Source organism: Dromaius novaehollandiae, chromosome 2, assembly GCF_036370855.1.
Source record: "Dromaius novaehollandiae isolate bDroNov1 chromosome 2, bDroNov1.hap1, whole genome shotgun sequence".
NCBI classification, from domain to species: Eukaryota; Metazoa; Chordata; class Aves; order Casuariiformes; family Dromaiidae; genus Dromaius; species Dromaius novaehollandiae.
Genome location: NC_088099.1, coordinates 100,943,404 through 100,970,174, shown reverse-complemented (window position 1 = coordinate 100,970,174; position 26,771 = coordinate 100,943,404). Strand labels below are relative to the sequence as shown.

Here is a 26,771-nt window from a genome sequence, read left to right as displayed (position 1 = left end):
AGAATTCTTTTTTTCAAGGTTCACATCAACTGCAGTGTTTTTGTGGAGGATATTGTACCCATTCAGACAGCTAAGACAAATAAAAATTCCTTGGTTTTAGGAATGCTACAGTTTTCTTTCTCTTGTTCTCCTAATTAAGCAAGAACTGTTTCTAGGACCTGGAAAATGTTATCACAACAAAGTGATAATGTGTAAGCCACAGCTCTGTCACCACAGGTAGCAATTCTGGGTTTTCTTCCAGGTTTGCAGGGCTATTTGTGAGGCTGGACACGCTGAATAATATTTAAACTCAGGACTACCAGCATCAAGATGGCCTCACAGAGACTTTCTCTGAAGTTTGAAATCTGCTTTCTAAGCCCCTGTCTTACTTTCCTCCTTTAGCTGCTTGGTCTCCTGTTCTAGCATTAGCCCTGACTGAAAATCTGTCCTCAGCTTGCCATAGCCCTTATCTTCCTTTTCCTGGTCCTACTTCAGTTTCCTTGTCCCTGGCTCTAACCCCCCAGCATGACTGTTATTCTGCTTCACTTCAAACAGAGCGTGAAGCATCACTAAGCTGATTAATGAGAACTGGTCCTGAAGCAGAACTTCCACTTTCAGGAAAATTCAGGATTTCAGAATTCACTTTTATTTGTGGTAGGATGAAAAGTTGAAATCCTAAGATATTTTCAGAAACAAAGGACTCTAAAATGTGGTGATCTATTTAAATTTAAATGTAATTAAATTTTTAAATTAAAATAGAAATTATTCATCTGGAAAATTTCAACAGCTTCCAGTTATCATAATATTGTTGAGTGTTAATCTGGATGGGAATTGTCTCCCAACAGGGCTGTTGTTGGAGCAACTTACCTCGAGGTCCAAACATATAATCCACAAACGCATTTACTTCTCGGTCAAAAGCTTTCAGATTCTCCTAAAAAAAGACACGTGACAAAGACATTATTGTCTCATGGCTCGCATAGGCATCATGTCTGCTGAAAAAAATTAATTTAGGGCATATTGTGGTCTAGATAACAACAGAGGCCTCATTACTGGAAACAGTGCCAAAAGCAGGACTCTTTAGGAAGGGAATGATGTTCAAGATGGAGGTTTTACAACTGAAAAAAAAAAAAGCAAGTATCACAGCAAACCCATCTGTGATGGTTTGCATGCATTAGAAAAGATGCCTTTTTTGTTTTGTTCTATTTTCTGAACTGAAATCACTATCTGTAGAGAGAAGCTGGTGGTTCCTGCAATCAGCTTCACAAAACTGCCTGGTTGTCACCGGCCTCGTGGCAGCACAAGGAGCTGAACACACTGATGCTTTGCTCTTAAAGAAGGAAACTTTTGTGGGAGGGGTCACCTGAGACTTCTCTAAATCAGGCATGGAGTTCCTTAACAAAAAATCTGTAAGTAGAGTCTTAAACTTCCACTAGTGCAGGTCGGGGCATTTAGAGAGGGAGCAAGATGAGGCAGGAATAGGAGGGATGCGTTACAGAGCATTGTGTTTTGAGGTCAAAGTCAATGAAGCAGCATTGAAAGCTACTGGCAGGCTTAGCAAGTTTGTGACTTGGAAGCTGATCCCTGATCAACACAGTCCTTTCCTCATTCAGATGTGGTGGCACCTCCAAAATATTTCTTCACAGACTGCCCTTCTGGACAGTGGGATGGCTTCCTGCATGCCTGGTGCCTGAACAACTCTTTGCAATAAGGCTGCAGTCGGCAAGGTTCTTCCTCCGCTCTTTGCAGCAGTGCCCTGCTGCACTTTAGGACTTAATTTCATCACAGAGCAAACGCGGCCAAACCAAGGTGACAGACATGTAGCAGCGCTGGGCATCTCTGTGGGGCAAGAGCTGCTGAGAGCTATGTGTGCCTTTGAATGCCAGGTATCTCCACACCAGCCAGGGCTGCAATCAATGTTAGCACATCTGCCTCATGAAAACCCATGTTTGTGTGTTGGCAGGTCCAGCCCTGGCTGCTGGTGCTCCCCTGGCCCGTGCTAGGCTGTGGTCTGGGCAAGGAGTAGGTCTTGGAGCTCCCAAGCCCCTTATGTTTCTCCCCCTCCTACGTTATGGTCCTCAGGAGATTAAAAGTTAACAGCATGGTGTGAATACATAGGTACTCCTTCAGATATTTTTTCCTTATTCCGGTTCTGTGTAAGAGCTTCCAGGGAGCAAGAGGTTTTGCAGCATTCTAGGCTGCAAAAGTGCCTCTTTGCAAGATGCTACTGTGCTCACCACATCTTAGGGGAAAAAAAATAAAAGCATATTGTTTTTCTTTTTTTTTAAGCAGAGAATGATGAAACTGATGATTCATAATACCAAAAATCTCCTCACACTTCACAGTAATGACAAAACTAAATTAGACTTTAAGAAGGAGTCCCAACTGCTGACCCTGGAAGAAGGTGTTTTCTCTGCTACAAACTCCCTCAGCAACCTAAGGATGGCTGGTGTTGTAGGAAATGGCTTCATTTGTGGGTGCAGGATCTATGCAGAAAGACCTGCTTCCATTTTTTTTTACATCCTTGAGTTATGCAGTTCTGTTGTCATTTCACGTTGCAAGGTACTGCCACATTACTTTTCATCTGTGATTTGTCCACCCACTGCATTACTGTGAGGTAGAGTTACACCTGTGCTCGATGGTTTTGTGTTTAGACTTAACAAACTGTTCCAGAAAATATACTTTCATGGATTCATATGATTTGTAGGAATAAGTACACAAAGCTACTTGCTTTCATGGTTACATTATATAAGCGAATCTTACTTGTTAGGAATAATATAATAAACAATGTATATTCCTTTTATATCAAAATGCTGTGGACAAAGCTACTCGAGGCTGCATTTAAATGGAATTTAGAGTTTGAATTAGATGGAGCTAGATGGAGGAATCATAGAATTTAAAATAATTTATAAGAAGAAAGAGTGGAATGAAGACTTTAAAATAGTAGTACCAAGATTGTTTTCTACATAGCTTACTGTTTCCATTGATCTGTCTTGTGATATTTGAATTCTTATGTCTGGCTTAGATGAACAGACAGCATATTGAGTAGATGAGCGGGGTCTAAAACTAAATCCACCTCCTTAGGCATGTGCTTAAATGACATATAAGAAGAGAGCTGTAGCAGTTCCCAGCACTGTTCCAGTCTACTTTAATTTGCATGGGATCCCCACAGTGTCTAATCTGCTTTTCACAGGTGATTGCTGAGTAGAAATTTTGACAAGAGGCAGAGCAGAAGAAATAAATATACTTCTTAAGAACGCCCCAGCATTTGTCTCGCTTTTAGCTGTCTTAGAGTTTATCTTAGCTTACAGGAACAAATAAAAATATTGTTTGGCTGTCTTGTAGACTTACAAGTTTATTAAATACAATGCATTTATTTACATACCAAATACTAGTACTAATAGTTTGAATAAAAGTTTTTTTACTCTTACTTTGAATGACTAGTTTGTCACCTTCCTGTCAACATCTCTGCAAAAGGCCATACTGTATTTCTTGCTTTTAGAATAAGTCCTTAATAGTGCCTCTGGACAGCTTAGGTGTACATGTGTGCTCAACACGATCTGTTGTATTTCTAAAGCAAAGCAAATAAAAACAGCTTGAACAAACACACATGCTCAGACAACTCCATTCTCTCTAGAAAATCACTGTAATATCCTTTATCAGACAAGGTACTTGGGCTACAAGGCTAATGATTAATGTGCATTTTATATTTTTCTGTCTGCTGTACAGGGCATCACTCTGGGCATTGGCAATGCTAGCAGTTTAACAGGATTTAGCATGGGTTTGTGGAAGATCTATTTACTTACACCTACAAAAAAAGACATCAGCTTATCTGAGCAATTCAAAGCACCCAAAAGGAAGAATAAATGCAGTGATGATAAAGTAACATGGAGGTTTCTTATGAATTTCAGCATTTTTGCAACTGAAATACTGATAAATAAGTAGCAAGGAGTGCATATATGAATTACTGTTTTAATGCTGATTGCACTTAAAATACTATTTCAAGGTCAGCTGGTATGGAAAGAAACTACCCTTCTTCTCATACTAGTAGTGTTGGTCTCTCAGTGGAGACCAATGTTACTGGTTTCCTAATAGTTTTAGTAAAAGCAGTACGAGCTATGCAAAAATAAATTACATGCTATCTAAACAGTGCAGGTATCAAACCACCTTTGATAAGGCAGCGATCTCTCTGGGTGTCAGGACATCCAGAAGGAGATAACAAACCATTGTTTTCGGTAATTCATGATGAATATGTGGAACCCACCACTACAAGATTTCACTGAAAGTTAGAACAAACTTGAGGGAGCTCAAGACAGAAACTGGCACTGAGCTGGGCGCCAAGACGGCCGCTAGTTCCAATGGATGGAGAGGAAGCCAGGAAGGGAAGAAAAAAATAGCTAGAAGGGACATTGTATGTTTCTTAGATCTTCTTTTTTAGCATTTGAGATTAATCATTTCTGCTTATTTGATACGGTAATTTCTGTGTTCCATGGTTCTGGGGCATTATTTCAACTCTGATTCCTGACCAAGATTAAGGGCTAGCCTGCATTACAAAGGCTTTATCAGCACAGATATACTGGGAAAGCTCCTAGCAGATGCACAGCACTCTGACTGCAAGACACTCTGCTGGCTGAAGGGCTCTTTTGCCTGTGTAAGATGCATCTGTTTGCAACTTTTTTTGCTAGCATAGCAATCTCGCTGTTTGATTCCTTCCTGACAATTGGTGCTGCTAAGCCATCAAAATTTTGTCATTAGATCTGTCCTACGAAGGAACATACTTTGGTGGGACAGAAATGACTGAAGCTGTGCAGTAACTGAAGAACGGAAAGTTATTCTGGTACTGGTCTGAGTCCAGAAATGAGCCCGAATATTATGTGCACAGTGTTTGGTAATGCCCCTATTTTTCAAATGATAACCAAGGATAGCTAACAGAAAGAAGTATTGATGACTCCATCTAAAGATGTAGTTATCATTGTAGAGTTAGAAGATCTATGTCTTTGGTTTGGATATGCAAGCTGTGCTATATATTTTAATTTAATGCAAAAACCTCTGTATGAAAATACAGTTTGGTGGAAAAAAACAGAAAGCTATTCCAGCTTTAGCAACAAATTGAGCAACAAACTTCATGTTTTTCTTTTCTCTTCCCTTTTCCTTTCTTCTAAAGCCTTTCACAATAAACTGCAAGCAAGCCAGGAAAGGAAGATATTGTTATTCTGGTTGGTAAATTATTTAAAAATTTACTGTTAAATACTATTTATTTATTTATTTAAAAAATATTTTTAAATTTTCTATGTTGAAAGTAGCAAAGACTAGTACTGCTTCGCAATTGAGAAATATATAGTATTTCTAAAAGACTTCAGTGAAAGCCATGTTTTGTTTGAAAACATTCTTTTATTTGACCAATTTAAATTTCCATGTTTTTCATCCATATGATATTTTATTTCTACTATTTTCTCATACTATGCAATCTAGCACAAATGACAGCTCCAAATCTTTGAAACAACTATAAAGGGAAATTTCAATATGAAAGGAGATTAGAACTTGCTGTTGATATGTTAACAGGCTTCTTGCTTTTAGTCTTATACTGTTCATAGACCCATACTTGAGGGTTCATTGAGAAAAGCACATGTATTTTAGCATATGTAGAACACCAAACTATTTGTTCTCAGTTACAGAGAACTAGAATTGTTCATGGGCTTTATTTCATTTATCTGAACAAAAGACAATAGTCAGTGAGAATAAGGTGGGAAGGAAGGAGTATGTTTCAAAGCCAAAAAATGACCTGAGTCCTTGCTTTGCTCTACTCTGCTGCTAAAGCTTGTATGCATATGTGCAAATGGACATTTCTCCAATTGAGGTAACCAAATCCAGGACTTTTCTCTGACAAAGAGGGCAATACCCTTACAACTGACGCTTATTTTTGCATGTATTTGGAAATTACTGTATGCAGCTTGGCATTACGTGTGAGCCTGGCAACTTGCAGGACTGTCTGTTACCTGACAGAGCAAGTGAGTAGGGCAGCTGATGCTACAGATGGGCTGGCCCTGCCTTTTCCTTGGAGGAGATGGAGAACAGCTGTGTGAACAGTGATTACAGCCAAAAATGCTGAATACCTCCTGGGCTGATTTAGCTACTGTAGAGAAAAGTGAGATGATGGTGTTCTTAGTGAGGGTGATCAGTAAGTGGAAGATGGCTTTAGGGTAATAGGAGGCTTTCAGATTTTGCCTCTATAGTTGCTGAGGTTAGGCTCCCTGTAAGTCAATCTTGTATTTTCAGTTGCTTCTTCAATAAGCAGAGTGGCTTGTAATTTATGATATGAAAAATTAATGGAACAATTCTGAATATGGGGAGTACGGAAAGACATAGCTAAATGTAGCTGGAGGTTTTATCTTTGTCAGTTATTGCAATGTAGCTGCCTAGGTAGGTAGAGTTTGGATGAACAGCAGATAAGAGTGTTTTTTTTTTTTTTTTTTTTTTTTTTTAATGTTCTAAAGTACTTGTTTCAGTTGTTCCTCTAGCCTATGTTCCTGTAGCTTTGAAGTGCAGGCTTTTGTGTTTGGAGGTTCTTTTATTTTATTGTTATTAAGAGAGATTCATCATTCTGTTCAGTGATGTCTTCAAGCAAGGGGTAAGCTGCCAGCAGTACCTGCACCAAACCTGAAGCAGAACCTTTTGGCTTGCTTAAGTTACCAGGGGCATGCTAAAAGATGCCACTTACTTACACAGAGAAACTGAACTTCTTCATTGTCACATTGATCTTTAGTTTTGCATTCTCCCTTGAGAACTGAACATAAAAGGAGGAATTAAATCCTGAAAGGGGTCTTAGTTACAACGTTGTGGTGCATGATGCTGAGATACCCGAATAAGCTCTGTGGTTGTGAGTGAGGTGTCAAAAAAAATTAGTATTGGCTTTATTTAAAAAAAAAAAAAAAAAAGCAAAATCACATCCACAGCATGCCTGCACTCTGTAGTGAACCAAGAGGATGAGTGTTAAGGATCTGCTGTGCAGGGAACTCCTTCTGCACCTGTTCTCCCACTAGATTTTTGGGGGTATTGCTGGTTCTCTATGGCACCTTAGGGAGTGCCTTAACTAACAATAACACAGTGGGCTTGAAAGACATCCCTTCTCAATTCCCAGTGTGGAAAAACAGCAAAGAGACTCAAACTAACAGCTTCTATGACCAGATTTAAAGGCTTCTCTCAAAAGAATAAAGCCAGAAGAGACTTGCGGTAGGCCACAGAACTGCCCTGAATTAATTCCCATCTCCAGTAAAGCAGCTAGATTCCTACATTGTTAGTGGCAGAAAAACCCACCATGTTCTTTGTCATCTGTTCCAGCGACTATCTTAGTTTTAAACCCACATACATGCTTTCCTTCTGGTGAGAATGTGTGTTGTTAAGAGGACAAAGTGGAGTGGATGGCTTTGGTTTGAAGGTTGAAAAATTTCCACACGCTCTTATGTGGAGCGAGAGTTTGGGTGGCCTGCCTAAGAGTTGGAGGACACAAACCTCTTAACCCCCCTGCTTAGACATCTTATGGCTCTCAGGGTATTACTCACAGAGAGCATTAACAGAAACAGTGGCCTACTAAATGCAGAGCCTTCACTGCTCTGCCTACGTGGTACTCATACTCCCTTGTGCTGGGGTAGCAGAGCACTGTGATGAGCTTGCTTGTGCCCCCCCCCCCCAAAAATAATATGTACTATGTCTTGTGCAGGGGGGCTCCCACCGGGTGCCTAGGGTGATAGTTAGCCCTTGGGCATTGGTGTTCAAATTGGTTTCCCACTTTTCCCTTTCTTCATGTGGCTGAAATCAGTGTCTGATACAGTCTTCAGTTTGTAGCAACATACCTTCATCACTGAATTTAAAAGAAATTGCAGTCTCTATTAGAAATGGATGTGAGTTCTGGGAAAGGAAGAAGGCTTATTGATGGGAGCAGCAGCATGTTTGCACGCCTCCCTTCTGCATCTTAGCCCAGTTTCCAGTAATATTTAAGCCAATCGCAGTGGAAGGGGGTGCAAGACAGCAAGGCTGCCATATGAAGGAAAAGGCTCTATACGAGTCTGTAACAAAGGAAAGAATATATAAATGTATTCGTGCTTCTATAGCATTCCCTCTGTAGGGAGTCTGAGGGTAGGAACAGTCATAAAATCCAAGTTAACTTGCCCAATGTCTTTGCTAACAGAGCGTAAACAGGGTGTATTAAAAATAAGTTGTGCATGTGTTTCTCTAAGGTTCAACACCTCTGTTTCCTGTGCAGAGACCTGCTGTTACTGAAGGTTATCCACAATATTTTCCTTCAGCAAAGCAGCAGGAGCAGTGATTAGTCTGAAGGAAATCTATACAGCTGGATATATATAATCACAGCCAAGCCAGTGCAAATAATCTGGAGAGCCTGTCAGGAGGTGCCTCTTTCAGCTGGGAGGCTTTGCTGGCTGCAGAGGGGGCTCTGCTAGTAGATGTGTCCGGAAGCTGGACCTGCCCTTTCTGAGAATCCTCCCTGGTGGAGAGAGAGCAGGAAGCAAAATGCCTTCTGGGCTTGACTTTCCCTGCCTGCAGCAGGTCATCCTGGAGCAGAAAGGAGTAAGCATCTGTTTCAGGAGGTTTCTGTGCTTCAGACAAGACTTCAGTGAGTTAGCTCAGGTGGTGACTCCTCCCCAAGAAGACAAGTGATACTTGGCCTTTTACCCAAAGTGCCTGCACTCCATCATGTTCACCAGTTGTAACCGCAGTGCAGACGCGCACCCTGTGTCAGCTGTAATCAATCTCACCCTTATCTATAGCTGCAATATGCATCCTTGCTGCTGACTTTTTTTCCTAGTTTTCACAGGCTTGAATCTATAGGCAACTGTTGTTGTCAAGCATCTCTAAAACAAACGCTTATGTAATGGTAGAGTTTTCTTGGGTTTTTTTGTTTTTGCTTTTTGTTTTGGGAGTTGTTTTTGCACCTAAGGTGGTTTAGCCACCTAAGGTGGTTTAAAAAAAAAATTAAATTTACTTTGGAGCTGTCCCAACATTCACCTTCCAAAAAGGAGTTGTCACATAAAATGAAGATCAAACTGTAAGTGTTTTTGCACGTCTTCATCCTCTGTTCCTAACCAACAAAAAATACCCAGAAAATACCTTTCCCTCCCTCCCCCTTGATACTACAAGCCTTCACAAACTGGCATAGTTCTTATGTCTTTCTGAAAACGCCAGTATCTAACTGCAATGTAGTAGAATAACAAGTCCTATCTTGTACCTCTAGCTTTGTAATAATACATGAACAAGAAACAAAGACACCACATACCACTTTAACATAGTTAAATCTGCAAAGTGAATTGTGTGGCATTTTGCTTAGTAGGACTCCTGAAACTAGTTTCCCCAGCTTTCAGGGTTGCCTTATGAGTAGGCACATTATGCGCTCTGCATGAAAGGCCCCTACAGTGAGGAGACTGGAGAAATGCTCTTTTCAAATTTTATCAGTCACTTGCTGATGGTTAATGCACTCCTCTAAGAAGTGGGACCTGGCAGTTTGAGCTCTTTAGCTGACTAGCAAATGCACTCCTGGCTTTGCACTTCTGGAGAAATGGTGCTGATAACTAGGCTCCTTTACTTCGGGATCCTTTTATTTTTGTTTAACAAGAGGTCACTTTTTACTTGGATTTGCAATCCCACTTGGTGCTATGCATGCTCAGGCTACAGGTGGGAATGAGGACCTAGGCAGAGAAATATCTGACTTACACCTTCTGTCAGGGCTCATAGTCAGGTTGAAGCATGGTCGAAGTCAAAGGCGAGTAAATCTAAAGAAGCAGAACAATTTTTTTGAAGAATGAGCAAGTGGATTATAAGATTGTGCTCTCAGTGCGCAGATGAGCTATTTCAGACCTCAGTCTGTCTCTAGTCTTTTCTATGATTCCTGGTGGATTGAATATATTATGTTAATTTCTTGTATGAAATAAGCCAAGTCAGGCTATTGACTGTATCAACTGTGTTACTGTCAGATCATACATCATTGCAAAATAAATTGGTTTTACAAAATTGATCAGCTTTTTGATTACTTTTTTTAAGTATGAGGAAAAAGAATTTGGAAGATTTTTGCTCTACAATTTCATGGACTAATACAAATGTGATTTAAAAATGAATTAATACTTACTACATTTTCTGAAATCTATGTATAACTTAAATACTTGAAGGCATTCAGCCTATTAGGCATTATTCATTGTTTTGTCTTTTCAAAGACTGGTAATATCATCTCTTGGATGGAAAAATCCCTTTCTAGAATCACTGCTTACAGGATTTTCCTCTACACTTTCCAAACTTTTGCTCTGTTTGTTATAATCATATTAAGTAATCACTAATTAAAACATCACAATCTCAGTGCTCAAAAAAGAACTCATCTGACCTTAAGAGAAAGGGGGGGGGGGGGGGGAGGTGGCTGTTGTGTCCCGATTTGCAATATATGCCCATCATACACGTTCCCAAGAACCATGTCTTTGTAATCCACTTGCTTATTATTGGAGTTGCAAAATGAAACTGTCACCAAAGCAGATCAGTACAATCCTTTTAAAAGTAATCCTGCTCAATTCTACCTACTACACAGGGGAACATCAGCTTAACTTGTAATTAAAGAAGATTTCTCTAGGAAGACCTTAGATGTGCCCTGGCAGTTCCCAAGAAAATGGTAGCAATTAGTGACCTCATTTTTCCTTTGCTCTCAGAATCAGATTTAAAATCACAGTGTGAGCTGAGACGGAACATAATTCCTGTCAGTGATGATGTGACAAGACTGTCTGTATGACTGCAAGGGGATAAACAAAAAAAAAAAGCCCAAAATGAAAGGGTAGATAAAAATTCTGCCTTCTCCTATTAGTCTGAGTGAATAAATTGCTTTCCCGGGCAAAGCAATAGTCTTTTGGAACCAGTCCTGCCTTGAATAAGAGAAAGTTCCCTCTGGTGAAGGAAGGTCCTTAAGCCACAAGCAAAGAACAACAATGAGGTTTTATAGAGAGGTTAATTCTGTTATGGTCTCTTCTTAATTAGTCTGTTCAGCTCTTGTTGATTTTTACAAGGAGTTGGGTAGGCAGAAATATCAGAATTCATTTTACACTAGCAATATTAAAGCCTACACAATTTAACATGCCTGCTTCCAAACAGCTAGCCTTAAACAATACTTAACCAAACTACTTAATGAAGAAGCAGTGCTTATCACTTCTTAGCACGTGAGAGCAATACAGGCAACTATGCTTTGAGAGTATAGCATGATAGTAAGAGAGTGTAATTGCCCTTTTAAAGTGAAAACAATTCTATCATACCTAGGGGGGTAATTACTCTTTTAAAGCTTTAGATTAACTAGATTATTTGGCTTTGGAACAGCAATATACCAAAATGATTCCCTGTTCATATAGCTTGTGCCCTGCATGTGCCATGTATGCTACTACACGTTTTTGCTGCAAAAAGCATGCACCCTAAATCTAAACCTATACAATAAATAAACAAGACGGGGGCTGGCAGTAAGTGCAATGGTAGGGAGGAGTTATAGCAATGCATTTACAAACTGCGTCAGTTTTCTGCATATGCCGTGTCATGATAACATTGTTTTCCTAAGTATTTGCAGAGAGAGAAACATTTTGGCAGTGCTGAGAAGCTTATTTTTTAAGTTAGAATAATGCATGCAGAGCATTTTTTGTACTTGGCATATACATTTAGACATTTTTCTGGAGAAAGCAAGACAAACAGACAACACATCCATTGTAGTTCTATGAATATCTTTTCTCAATTTTTCCACTGTACTGACTGACTTTAAGATCTAAGATGAATACTAGATTCTAAGCCTGTGCACAGGATCTCATGGCTAGTTGGACAATGAACCTTAAAAAAAACCCCAAAAGCAAGAGCTTCAGTTTTCCCATAATCCTGGCAGTACAATAACACAAAGGGTACTCTATGCCTAAAAAGTAGGTTTCTTGGTTGCTGTCCCAGACGTTTGTAACCTAACACTCTGTCCCCACGGTGGGGATTAATGTGCAAGGGACTCCTGCCTCCTGTTACAGGCAGGGAGGATCATAATGGATTTTCCACCATGTGTTTCCTGACCAGGGCTCTCCAGTACTAAACAGTTTTGCCTGACTTCCTTGACCAGCTGCTTCCAGTGTTGTGGGGCATTTGTCTACCAGAGGGGCAGAAGAACGAGACAGGAGTATCTGAAAACCTGCAGGGTTAGAATTTCCAGTTTCTCTGGACAGACATGAAAATAAGCCTCTGGGACTCCCTTTAAAAATAAATAAATAAAAATTTGTATCTTGCATTCTTTGACAGACAACTATCAGCAGCTCTTTAGAAAACTTTAAGTCAGAAACTCAACTGCTAAAATATTAGCTACCAAATTCCACAATAAAAATGCTTCCTTCCCCCTGCCCAAAGAAACCCCTCCTCCTCCATAAATTTACCATCAGCACAGAAACCCCTTGAAATTAGCAGCATGGATCAACTATTTTTTTCAAAAAGTGCCAGGAAAGATGGTTTAGCCTCTGCTACTATCTAACCTCTGCATTCTGAATTTCCATGCTCTTCCTTTAAAAATATAAAAATTTGGAAAAGCGCTTAATCACTCTCAAAAATTACTAGCTGCTTAATTAAGACTTTTCTCTGCAGTGCTAATTACTTTTGTAGATACACTTTAGGTAGGAAAACAGTGTTAAAAGATTGACTACAGTGTGAAGCACTTAATAAAAATAAGAGTTTGAGAACTGTTGGAAAAACTGACAACTATATATGTAATTAATATGTGTTTCAATCCATATCGTTAACTGATTCACATGTCAGGGCATATGGGGTAGAACGGGCTTATAATAATGCTAAAGATATTGCCCATAAGAAAATGAATGAAATACAGCACACTTTGTTTGCAGTGCTTACCTATGTGCTCCATATATAGTCAATATAGTCTGAACTTCTGAAATTCACTGCTATTTATTCCATACTATTAAAATGTTTTTAAATTGCTACAGCTATTACATGTGTGCAGAAGAGTACTTTAAGTATGAAAACTTTGAGGAACAAATAGAAAATGGTAGGATAAGATACGTTAGTTCTTCAGGAAAAAATAATGGTCCTGAAAATACTTTTGTCCTCATGAGCAAAATCTTCTCCATTTTATGCAGTTGCTCCTTATTAAATATAAATAAAAAACAAATTGGGGCTAGAGGGATGTTGCTTTTTAGGCACTTTGATTGCTGCTGTGCTGGCTGGAGAGCTGAGTTCCCACATCCCTGCACCTTGGTGGTGCATGGCTGGCTTTCCTTTGGGCAGTTACCACCACCTCAGACCTCTTGGCAACACTGGTTGCATGATTGCTATGGATTTCAGTTGAGGTAAATCTGTTTAACTGAAACTGAATAACTGCTCTGTGGTAACTAGGCTCATCCTGAGTGAAATGAGTGACGGAGAGCTCATCTGAGCAGCCTTGTGGGACAGTGATCTCTAGCAAACGGATGGTGTTGTGTGGTTAAGAGCAGTCATCTCATCTACTGGCATAGCTGGATTGGGAACAGACAGATGTTCGTGTCCTTGGTGGGCTTTTGTAGTAACTTCTTTACTATTAATCCCCCAAACCAAGGTCCTTCTGTCCTGAATTTGTACTAAGCTAAAACACTAGCTTCTTATTTTCATATGTAAACATGCTTTAGAGGTTAGTTATGTTTTTGACTGCAATAGTAAAGCTAGAATAATATTTTAAAAGAATAATTGTGAACTAAGATTACTGACCTGCAGACATTCAGAAAACCCAGAAAGTATCAGTTAGGGATTAAAACCCACAAATATATTTATAGTAATACCCAGATGTTTGCTCTGCTTCCCAAACCCTTTAATAATGTCTTATTTAATGTCCTTGTGTAAAACTGCTGAGATGAAATCTGCCCACCTGTATTGCCCTTGTGGATTCTGTCTGTTTTAGCCAAAAAAGTGCACCTATAAACATAAACTAGAACTTGGGTAACATTGTGCCAAAGGCACAATGCATCAAAATCTACCCCATTATATATCCTCCCTGCTCAAGTTATTAAACGAAGTATGGAACAGGACATATCTATCCCCCTTCCCATATGGGAATAGACCCAGAAGAATTGAGATATCTAAGAGGGGAGGTGTTCTTTGCATTATTATAACCCAGCGCTTATGGGTAAATGCTGCGCTGGCTGCTGAATGTCACCAAGGTGAGCAGAGTTCCACACAGGTGTAATGGTCCACAGTTAGACCCACTGCAAGGAGTGGGGGGCCTTACTATTTTAATTTCTCTTCAAAACTCAGAATAAAGGAGTCCAAACAAAGTAGCGTAGTGCCACAGGTTAACTTGTGGCAATGTTTTTGGAGGAAGAGCTTGAGTTGCTGGCCTAGAAGAAATAGCAGAGCTGAGCCAGATGTAAAAAATCAGCCAGCTTTCTTTCTTTCTCCAAGCATGGTTATAGGAAGGATGAAGTACTGAAAGGTGCTGGGGAGAAAGAGGAAGAAGAAGAGTTGTTCTGTATCTGGGAAAAATACCGCAATGTGATGTTTTGTTTGTTTTTTGGGTTTTTTTCCCTCTATTTTTCCCCCTTGGGAGACTGATGAGATGGGTTATTTTGTAGCCTGCTTTAGTCACACCCTTAAAAGTAACAGCACCCAATTCATAGACTTGTTTTCATTGTGTGGATGAAGGAAGTCTGGCTGATATTTGTCTACTAGAGACATGGGCTGTTCCTGTTTTGCAATCATTTGCTACACCATTTCTTGCCTAGTTACTGCCCAGAGACACAGACCCTCTCCTGACATAGTTATAGGAGTGTGAGCAAAAAAGGGGAAAGAAAAGAATGGAGTAGGAGGAGGTGTTTGTAGCATGCTGCTGTGGATTATGGAGTCCAGATCCAAGCTGCTAAGGTTTCAGTGTTAATCTTCCAGCACACGCAAAGCCTTTCAATTTCACTTCTAGGTCACTACGCAAGTACAAAACGGCCTAACTGCTGTGTGAGGAATGGAAGTACAATACTCAGTACAGGAAACTTATCAATTGGTTAGTTATCAGTCTAATTTACTCTGTTTATACTAGGAAAGAAACTTGAAGTTTTAGGTCAAAAATTCTTAAGAACTGAATTTTCTCCAATTACCTGTTTATAAAAATTAAAAACTTTAAACTGAAGATCAGACAGTTTTCAAGCTTATGAGTTTTAATAAACAATTCTACTTTACCAATTTGATTGTAGTTTTCATTTATAAATAACTGCCAATTTAAAGAAAAAAGTAAAGGCAGAATAATTTTAAAGGCTGAGCATGTCACTGTAACTATTTGGAAAAGAAAGCGTGAGTGGAAGGTGTTCATTGCATCAGTGGGTATGCTACAGAAACGATCTTACAATATGTTTTTTAAGTTGTTTTCTATATTATGTCCAGTACTAGAAGATTTACATTTGCTTTCTTGGTAGAGGCTTTTTACACAGCTTTCTTCATAATTCTGAGAGATCATCTGATACGATCAACCTAAGCTGACCTGTAAAATCGAATGTCACTTAAAGTGGGGAGTTTCCATGTGACTTAACGTCTACGTGAGATCCCTGTACCACAGTGACTGTCCCACCCATCTGGACTGATTTAACTATCTCTGAAAGCATGATGATAATTCTTAGAGCAAGCATGTGGAAACAGACATTAAAAAGACAGCGATCATGTGGGAAAATACTGGTTCCCTCAATTGTTGGGTATAGATGAGGTCCAGCAGTGCCCTATAGTGGACAGACAGCTGACAGGAGGAAAACAGTTGCTGGCAAGGTCAGCCTGACCTGTCTGAGACCTGATATACATCACAAGCAGCAGTCTAGCCTCTAGTACCTGGTTCCAGAAAATAAATATCCTCACGAGCTCAAATTTCCAACAAGGAAAGTAGATGCTCTGAGCCTCTTTGGTTTTACCCCTGTTTCAAAGAAGGATCAGCATCACTTCTTATTTTGCATTAAATGTATGTTGTTGGGAATGACTATTTAAAGAAATAGCAATTTCTTACAAATAAATGTAATAAATGCATTCACTTTACTCAGTATGTTAAAAGTAGCTTTGATGGTACCTAGAGTTGTTGCAGCTAATTTAAGTATTGCTAGAGAGAATCTTAAAGGCAGGTAAAATGGGAAGATGCCTATCCAAGAAAAAACTGAAGGGAAGAAAAACAAACTAATTAGCAGACACAGAATAATTATTTGCCACCAATACATGTTGCCCAGCAGAACTGGGGAAGGTAATGATGATTAATCTAACTCTTAAATATTATATTATGGAATTAAGGGGTTATGGAACAAGGCAGCAGCAAACAGCTTATATTCCCCCTAGAAAATAGATTATAGCAAGAACTATACACCTCTGTTTAAGTCTGTGGAAAGATGCTATATTTTCTAAACGTTATAAGGGAGGAAATAGGTGATAGCAATGAGAGTTGAGTAAGCAGTAAAATAAAAGGGAATGCAAGTATTCCTAGTTTCTTAAAACAATCCATCTGGCTGGAATGATTTTTAGCAAGATCCTACAAATAAGCTGGGAGGAGATATCTGAAAATGTCCTTTAGTACTTTTCCTAGCTACGTCTAAGGACTGTGTTATTTAGGGGCTCTAATTGAATCTCACCCCTCCTTCATTTTTACTGTACAATTTCTCCTTCATAATTTAGACTCAGTTGTCTACTGTATTTACCTGAAGATCTGATCAACTAACTGTTGATCAAAATATATCCAAACTGGCTTTTTGAGTCAGGTGCAAGATAATTTCAGGTAGTAAATTTTCAAATGTCTTCCAAGTCTCGGCTGATGACTGAATTCCTTATAGCTGTCTAACAATCTTGCTTTGTCTTTTTGTACACAGATGCCCATGTTGCTGTGATTACTTTGGTATATACTAGCTCATTGTTGTTAACTTGCATGAGAATATTTTAGCAGTATTGTATCCTCTTCACTCAAACATCCACCTTATTGGGTTCAAAGAGAACTGCTGAGAATCAGATTTGCATCAGTGTCTATCAATGCCATTCATATTTGGAGAAGGAACAGTAAGAGGTAGGGGGGAAAAAAACTCCATAAAAGAAGCAAAAGAGCACAAGGACCCCAAAATTTGCTGAGGCCTAAGGTTTAATGAGCCAGGGTCTTGAAATACTTTTAATCTTTAAACTTATGAAAACACAGCTGGAAAGTGGTAAAGTGCAAGTTTCCCATGCTGTGTTGTTTTCCTCTCCTATCACTGATCTCCTAGAACTGTTCTTTAGTGCAGGTTTTAACTTCGTACCTTTCAATAAAAACATTCTTCTGAGCAGAATTCTACCTTGTCTTAAAGGGGCTTGACCTTAGAGTACCAAACAGAAGGGAATAACTTTGTCTTACTCATACCAAGCAAAAATTTTAATATTTTAAGCCTTGTTCTTAAAAAAAGGTATGGTTAAGTCTTTATTTTCTTAGAGCTTGGATACATTATAATCCTTCTGTAAGTTGCAGATTATGCTTGATGAAAAATGAATTATTTCACAAAAAAAAAAAAAAATCATTAAATATATTCCTGATGGGAAATTTCAGTGATAGAGGATTTGAAATGACATTATGCTGGCAATTTAGTAAAAACAAAGGACTATTTTAAAAAAAAATCATGAATTTTTCTCTAGGGTAGACTGGGGGATTTTTCTGAGTTTTTCTTTATCACTGTAAGAAAAATAGCTTTCATCTACTCTTTTATCTTTCAAGGTTTTACAGATACTATCTGTACTACAGATACTGTACTACAGAGTAGTATATAAAAATAAATAAAGTAGTATATAAAAATAAAGTAGTATATAAAAATAAATAAAATGCAGGCTTAAAAAGTCTCTTGCAGTAAGGCAGCTGCCTAAAACCAAAAGGTTCTCAATCTTACTTTTTACTGAAATGCAGAGCTATTGCTATTTTGCAGAGGAAGAAGCCCAAATAGTACTTCTCCTGTTTGTATGCCCAAATTGCCTATTTTGGAGCAAAGCTTCAAATGTGTTTCAGCACCAAGAAATCACAAGCTGTGTCTCAGTTTTCATGGGGAGCATGAACATCCTGTGATGCCCCTGACACATCAAAAAAGAAAATCTTAGAGATGATATGTAACTAACTTTCTACAGACTTAAAATACTTTGGTTGTGTGGTTTTAGGCATAGATGGATTTGGTGCTATCGTCTCTTGATTCTTAATGGTCAAGCTTCCCTATGAAGCCAATGGCTCCTGTATCTGAAGAGGCAAAACTTCTGAGGGTGTTTTCAAGAGTGGATCCAGAGTTTTCTAGTACCTTTTTTTTTGATGGAAGGACCTGATTTTATTCCATAAACTTTATTTCTATAAATCCTATGGAATAAGGTGTCTACTATTTGGAGGGTGAGCAGAACTGCTGAAACTGAGCTCACCTGCATATTGGCAGGTTGGAAGATGTCTTTCGTTTCTGCTTTCTAAAACAGTAGAAGGCAGGAAGAAGAGATGAGCTTATAAACACTTTAATTCCCCCCTCCCCCTCAAACCAGCAAAAACTTGGAGTGAGTTCTTTTTTTGCTTCATGCATAGCTTTCTGTTAACATTAAAAGATTCATCTCCAAAGGAACATAGATGAGCTCCAAGTGAGGCTCCTAGAGGGATCAGGTACACCCCGTCCAGTCAAGACTCCTAAGTAAGAAAGGCTACTGGGTTTTTAAGCCATAGTATAGTTTCTTGTGTAAGAGCAGAGCAATTGTGGAATGGCACCTCAAGAAGGTGCATAATCCTAATAGCTGAGAGATGCCCTCAAACTAAAAAGCAGGACGGATACAAGATACTCTCTCATACTAGAAGAGCTTCTAGATTTGGAGAGGAGGGTGGTTTTGGGTAGCCAGTCAGACTTAGACTGCATGCAGATTTAGACTGCATAAAGAGATGTGAAAAAAAGATTGACAAACCTGAAAATATGAAAGAAGACTTTAAGTTTATTCTCACTGGACTCTTGACATGCATGGACAATTGACAAACACTGGAGAAAATTAAGCCATGTACATAATAAAATACTGTTCTGACACAAATGCCAACTTTTAGCAGATGCAGAGCTCACATGACCTCACACCTGACCTTTTAAACTGCAATAGAAGCAACTTGGCTTGCTGCAGGCAGCAGAGAAAGCCGATGTGGATGGTGCTATTCAGAGCTGCCTTACTGAAATGAAAGATGTACCAATTCCTTGACAAGGAAATTGCTCTTGGCAACTTTGCCAACCATTCATTCTGTGCCAGTTTGAAGGCACATTGCCTTTTGGAACGGTTTTATCCATACTCACAGCAAACTGTAAGGAGCAAAATTCCTTTACTTCAAGCTGGCTGTGAAAATGCATGTGTAACATAGGGAAAGGAAGAAACAGAATCCGACACGTTTTCCAAAGTGTCACTTGAGAACACAAAGTAATGTTTGAAGAGGAAAATACCTTCTTGTTCTGTTAACTGGTCCTTACTTATTTTTTCTTCCTTTTTTATTTCTTAAATCTTTGAGGAGAAAGACCTGGATTTCAAATGTTAAGTCTACCTCATATAAAATCTTTGACTTAAATTATGATTAAATAAAACTGGGGGAGAGGAGAGGAAAGGGAACAGAAAAGATAGTTGGTTTTCAGGTTTAATAAGAAAACCAAAAAGAAAGTATAGAAGTTCTCTTATATCCTTCTCCTCCCACCCCAAAAAACACTGTTCTAATTTTACCTCTTTTCAAATGTCAAGTCAAGCCAATGAACTTCAAGAATGCCTCTTCCTTAAAGCATATAAAATCCCAATAATAGAGCACAGTCTGCTGGCACAGGATAAGAGGGTACACATTCTAATTAGCTTCCTTCCTCCATTAACTCCAAAAGTACGTATCCTAGAGTTTAATCCACATATAGCTGGTATTTCAAAGTCCAAAACTCTGAAATCAATTATACTATGGAAACATCCAAATTGCTTTCTCCTTGAAAAGAAAATAAAAATGCTAAAGACTGTGCTACATGGTAAGGCCCTGATGACATAAAATGCCTGTAAACTGCATGAGTTATTGTCACACAGGGAAAATAAAAACAACTGTAGATTTTTCTTCATGTGCAAACTGTAAAGTGTCATGAGTGATAATTAGAGATTAGCATATGTTAGAGGGCCTTTAAGAACAGGGTTCCTGAGTTTTGTTGAACTTTATACTCAATTTTAGGACATTTAGTAAAATCTAATAATATTCTAATATTTAGGAAATTTAGTAAGATTTAGTAGATCAACATCCAAACTGCTTGGAAGGCCACCTTATGTCTCCCATAGGTCTCCCAACAGTAATGAAAAAAAAAATTCTGTTTTTTCTTTTTACCTCTACTTACAAATCTTCATACAGCCATTTCTTCCACGTGGTGTTCTATTTCCTTCAGTTTGCGACATCTGACATTTGCCATTTTCTTCCTCAATCAAAAATGACCATGAGAGGAAGTGCAATCCAGTTTAAAAGTCATTAGGCAGATGAACTTAATATTGAAAAATCACTAGTTGCTGTTAGATTGATATCTAATCATAAATACCAGACCAGAGTACTTTCAGTATTAATGTCAATAAAATATTAATTATCATATTCTTGAAGATATGGGAGGGATGTAAAGCCCCAGTGTTCCCTCCTACCTGCCTAGATCTGAGTATAACTAACTTTCACAAACTAAAGTGGTTTTGGCTGTGTTACTTAGATAAGAAGCCCCATAGAAGGCGCAAACATTCGGTTTACTTCATACTGAACTCTAGTTGTCAGTTGTGCAGCAGTCATGTGTGTAAAGATGTGATCAGCTGGATATTGTGGTCCATGTATTTAGCAAATAATAACGCAAGCCACGTGGCGGGTATGCAGAGAATGGATTTATAAGCTCAGCTGTTGCCAGACACTTATAAATTGGCTGATGACTTTGATATGTTTGAAGCCTGAAGTGTGTCATGTATAATGCGGTTGAGTTGCAGGCCACACTAGCACAAGGTGTTTCTTCCCTGTTGTAGGTGGGGATCCTTCATGTCCTTCCATGATTCCATCACAAGGCAGACTTATCCCAACAGGTTTCTGGCTCTGAATGACCAGTGATGCACTTAGCCTCATCATCCTAATTTCCTTCCCTTCTCCTTTACCTTCTTTAATTGCAATTCAGGGTGTACTTGTGACAAGTATTACTTTATCATTGATATGTACTTCAGACTAAAGTTGTATGAGATTTAGTAACTATTTTCAAGCGCCTAGCAATGCCTTGGCTTCTAAATCAGCTTTGTAGGCAGTGGTTAATGAAAACTGTCACAGCACAGCATGAAAACTTTAGACCAAATTCTTACCATTGATTTACACTAGAAACTGGCTTGAATCAGGGAATAAAATAGCCCACTACATATATATGAATATGGAGCTTATTAATATCTAAAGAAAGTAATATTGCAAAATACTATTTTTTTAAACTGTTAATTGAGTCAGAGGTGGAATTTTGCAAGTATTTGGGTCTGATTAGCTTTCTGGATTAACAAAATCAAGAAATGTTATTAGACTAGATGAATGTAAAATCAAGGGCCTGATGAACAACAGGAGTCTGTTTCTTCTCACAGGTCAGAGCACTTGTAATGAAGATACAATGATCAGTCCTAAAGAATCAGAGGATCCTCCTACAGTTGAGAGAGGATCTTTCTGGAGCTGAAAGGAATCAATGCCAAGGCCAGCATGCAGGTTTTTATAAGTAGGTATCTATAAATAACTATGCAAATGAGACTCAGCTCCATGGCATGAAAGCATTTTTGAATCAAGGTGTCATTTCTTTGTCACTGGATCTCTGAAAAAGGTTTCAGCAAATCTTCTTGAGTTTCTATGAAAGTACTTATGCCCATCTGTATGTTCTATATGTAGTTTCTGAGCACATTTCCTCATAGTTTCCTAATCCTTTATCAACTGGCACAGCCTTGGCTTGCTGCCTTGGTTCTGGATGGAAGGGCTGCTGAAGTCTGTTACTGTATCAGTCTGATGGAGCTGGACGGATCTCGTTGGCACTGGATACTGTAGCTGTCGTTCTTGTGTCAGTCATGGATTTGCGTTGGATTGATTGCTGTCTATAGAAAATCTTTCTTCCAGTTTCTATATTAATTTTCAGGTACTCCAGAGGAAGGGGCTGGAACATTGTCTTTGCAATAGTCTTTTTCTGAAGGCTCTCAGGGCAATTAATAAATAACAAGGGATGATGAGGAGGGTTTTCTTCTGGCTCCTGCCAAAGGATAGAGATCTGTTGTTACCTGAGTTCCTTTCTGCATGTCCCGCTGTCAATGTATGTCCATATCCAGTATCATATAGTGGCCATGATGCTTATGAGTGCTTAGAAGGGTTAGATGTCCTTTTTATTGAATTCCAAACTCAGACGGTCAACTGAATCTTTAAGGGAATTTTTTAAAAATATTCCAGCTCCTGCCTCAGGACTCCCCCTGTCCAACTGGATGATTATAAAGGTACAGACACTTAAACATATTAAATATAGCTTTGTACCACTGTACATGCTTCTGCTTACCTTAGTGTTACCTAGTCTCTTTGTAGACATTAGTTGCCATGCACTGTGCAAGGTTATGCACTCTCTTACTCCATAAAAAGTGGGATATTACCCCACGGAAAGTACACTGACAAATCAAAATTTATAATCGGTTTAAAGTTCAAGGCTGAGGCCAAATCCTGAGCCAGTGTAATTTGACCTAGATCCATTGAAGTAAGTGGAGCTGCAATGAACTACATAAATAGAGGAACCGTCCCACTATGATCGTCTTCATACCAGGAGGAGGGCAAGGAAATGTTTAAAGCCAGATGGAGATGGTATTTGCTGCTTCAATAAAATGAAGTTTCAACAAAACAAATGCTTCCTTATGCTACACTCTACAAATAATAGTGCTTTAACACTTACGATGCTGATGAAAACTCTCATTTGAGTTGGAGGGGCATTAGGAATACACCTCTATCTATTTCTATGCCATTACAGAAGTGAGCAGTGCTAAAATACTGTTCCTACTACTTGGGCAAGAATTTACGTTCATCGTTTACTTGCTTCTGATACCTTTGATAGTATTTTTCCCCCTCCTAATTCAGCTCCAGGTCCAATTTATTAAGTATCTAGACATCTGTGTGCTGTAACTCTTAATCCTGCATTAGTGTCATCGCAGCAGTATTCCTCAAAAGTTCGGGTTGTATCTTCAGTGACTAATCCTCCAAGGACACTCTTTCAAACATCGAGAACTAAAGCAACCTTCAGCTTTTACAGCATTTTGAGATTTTCCTTGTAATTTGTCATTCTCTCTAAAAAGATCTGTAATTATGAGTAACAAGGCGTATGAAATTTAAGCAAATTTTCAATACTAAGAGGTTGCTGCAGATGCAGAAGAGCAAAACCTTGGTAATAGAAACCCATGTATGGCGCTGAATGAGATTTTCTGGATAGTGCTGACAGCTGTTCCAAAAATAATTTGAAGGTTAATTAAAAAGCTCTATGAACCAGCAGTAACAGATTGAGGATAGGTCTCAACTATCATTTCCATTAGTACAAATATGAAGTTGCTAATGTCTATGTTAAAAATTAAATTTTGCTTGATTTGCACCAGTATGACTGACCTCAAATCAGTCCTAGAAGAGGTCAAAGGAGCTAAAATGAAGTATTTTAACTGGTTCAGGCTGTTGTAAATTTCTTTCAAGTTGACTCAGCACTTCTGAGCACCTGGATGTTAACTGTACCAGGTATTGATGAACAATATGCATTGCTTTCTGAAATACTAGGTTTCTTTGTAATGGCCATCGCAACATTAGAAAGACATTATCAATGGCTGGTATTAATTTAGGCTTTGCACAATTATGTTAATTTAGTCCTATGTTTTGTTTTTACATCCCACCCTGCACTACTAGAAAGAGGAATTCAATAATGTAGTGGAAACTCTTTCTGGAGGTCCTACACAGCATAAAATTCATCCTCATTTCTAGTCTCTTCAAGAGGGTCTTTTCCTATTCATTGTCCTAAGTCTGGACTTATTGCAGAAACAAAAAAACATGAGAAATAAATTCAGATTTACAGCAGATGGATACATGACTATTAGGAAGGGGAAACAAGTTCTGTGGAAAGACTACTTGAATACTACCTGTGCCTGAATCGCTGGTTTTTTTTTTTCCTCCAAACTGATTTTTATGCATGGAAGACAATTTTTAATTCATAATGCAAAGCCATTTGAAAAGAAGGATTCTGTTGCTAAATCACATATGGGATAAACTACATCCTCTTCTCAATCATGTCACAAACTTCCAATATGACAATCCCCACAAGTCATTCAACCTCAATGTACCTCAGACTTTACAGTTGCAAAATACCTGTATGGTACTGTCCTACTTTGTAAGGTCAGTGTGACGCTTAATACAGTGTTTATAAACAGGATGAGCTCCTTTGGGGAAGTTACTATGACTGCAAAGAAATAATGTGCTCTGGGAAAATGGTCCTACATGCTAAATAGATTACTGCATTATTCCACTTTAATTCACCTTAATGCTAAACTGGAATCTAAAACTCAATTGTTCATTCATTGCATGGAAAAAAGAAAATGTTCCACTACGGATCATATGACTAACACAAGAGCGTCTATTAACATACCACCAATAATCAGTTTATGCAACATGCTCAAACATTCCCTGAAATAGAGAAAAATGCACCTGCCTGGAGAGGGGAAGTTAAAGGGAATAAGGGCTGTAGGTGCGCCTTGCAAAAGCGGGCTGCTACATGCTTCTGAATGCAGTCCAGAGAACCGCATGCACGGGAACTGCACTTCATTTTTTCTGTTCATCTGCAAAACTGTTCTTCCATTTAACTTTCCCTGCACGTCTTTCTGCTCCTCGCATTGCACACGTGGGCCAAAACACAGGCTTTGCTCCTGCAGGGCTGCGCTCCCTGCCTCACCGAGGCCATGGGACACCATGCAGGGTTTCCTCCCAACGGCGAACGCCCAGGGCTGCGGCGGGGGCAGTTCCCCTGCATGCAGCACCGGGAGGGGGAGGGGGGTTTGAGAGCATGCCTCCCCCCAAAAGCACATCTGAAATCTGGCCTGCGGGAGTGGATGGTGGTTGCGAGGGAGCAGCCCCAGTGCCAGAGGGGTGGCAGCGAGGCCGCAGTCGGGGCTGGGGGCTGGTAGGTGGGGGCAGCAGGGCGCCAGTTGCACTCAGGCCCCGGGGATGGGTGGCGGCGGAGGGGTAGCAGGGGCCCCGGTTGCAGTCAGCCCCGGGGGGCGAAGGAGGGACGGGGGGCAGCGGGGCCTCGGTTGCAATTAGCCCCGGGAGGGAAGGGGGGGCCGCGGGGCCGCGGTTGCAGCCAGCCCGGGGGGCCGGGGGTCCGCACTCACCATGGTGCCGCGGCGGCGAGGCGCTGTCCAGGGTATCGGCGCGGCTCTGCCCGCCGCGCCCGCCGCGCCCCCGCTATAAGGCGCCGCCTCCTGCCCGGTGCCGGCGCCCGCGCCCGCGCGGCTCCCGGCGAGGCGGCGCCCCGGGGGCGCCGCGCCTCGCCTCGCCTCGCCCCGCCCCGCCCCGCCCCGCCCCGCCCCGCGCGTCCCGCGGGCAGCCCGCCCTGGGCTCCTCTGGTCTCTCCCGTGCACCTGGAAGGGAAAAAGTGCAAGGAGCATGTGCAGAAAATCCGAGCCTAATGGTGAGCGTTTGCAGGGAGGAGTGAACGCAAGAGCTGATCGGGAAAAGAGCTGCTCTAGGGCTGAACGAGCCTGTTTGCCACCACCACAAATGTCACTGTTGATAGTGGCCATAGGCCTTTGAAAAAAATCGTGGGCAGAACCAATTCAGAGGGGTCTCCTGCAATCGAGCTGCCACTGACAGGCCAGTCTGGGAGTGGATGGGGGCGGGGGCTGGCTGCTGCAATCCTGTCACAACTCTGTTGCATTTAACAGAGGATTTTGGGCTACAGCCCAGCACTCATATTTGCGGTTAAAGTTCTCTGACTTGAAGACCTAAATCTTTCAGACACTGTGCCAAAGTGAGATCAGTGTCCCCTACTGCATAATCGTGACATCTCCCTAGAGATCTTAATCTATTAGTCAGGGAGTCATTGATAACCAAGTATTTAAGTTGGCTGAGGGATGAAGCAAAAATCACATGGAGCAGGAGCTACCAATGCTTGTCACAACACTATCATTGATATATAACAAAATAAAGCAAAGGAACAAGCGCAAAACCTCATGATTTCAAAACTAATTTTTGCTCTAAATCTAAACAAAGCATTTTATCTCCTATAAAATACTTATTTAAACTATCAAAGCTTATTGAAAATGACTTGCTTTTCTCATTAATAAAACAGATTTTGCAGTGTGAAATCAAAACAATCTTTCTTAAAATATTAAAATTCTTCATTTTGATTTTATTTTATAAATGAGAAGTTGTCACAAATGACACATTCATACAGACCTCCCATTGCTTTCCCTCTCATTTCTGGTCGTTGAGAGCTCTGTTGACCAGCTCAGAGAACAGTTTTCCCACTGGTTTCAGTGGAAAAGGCAGAGGAGAAAAGCTAAGGGGGACCACACTTGGTGCAGAATAGGTAACATCTTCAGAAACTAAAGTGTGCTTGATATATAGATGGGCTATATTTGTCCAAAATATAGCCCTGTTGTTCTAAACTTCAAGTCTTCTTTGCTCATATGCTACTTCACCCCTTGCTTTCTCTTGGACCCAGATGCAGAGATATGCCGAACACAGTGAGAATGGCTATCTTCCAGCACTGCTTGCCAGAAGCCTCATGTGAAAGCTTGTC

General features: G+C 39.9%; 1 protein-coding gene across 2 annotated transcripts in view; it reads right to left on the bottom strand.

Annotated features, from left to right (window-relative positions):
- The window catches only part of ELOVL2 (ELOVL fatty acid elongase 2), a 50,820-nt gene extending 25,439 nt beyond the window's left edge, over positions 1–25,381 (bottom strand). Inside the window, exons 1-2 of one of the 2 annotated variants that reach the window (XM_064507049.1) lie at positions 25,360–25,381; positions 847–910 (exon numbers count right to left, since the gene is read on the bottom strand). In XM_064507049.1, coding sequence (XP_064363119.1) covers positions 847–910; positions 25,360–25,362 — 67 coding nt within the window. In that variant the 5' untranslated portion in view covers positions 25,363–25,381. Of the gene's footprint in view, positions 1–846; positions 911–3,407; positions 3,529–25,359 lie in introns of those variants that run through there. The other variant, XM_064507048.1, reaches the window with a different exon arrangement.
- Positions 25,382–26,771: the final 1,390 nt, after the last annotated feature.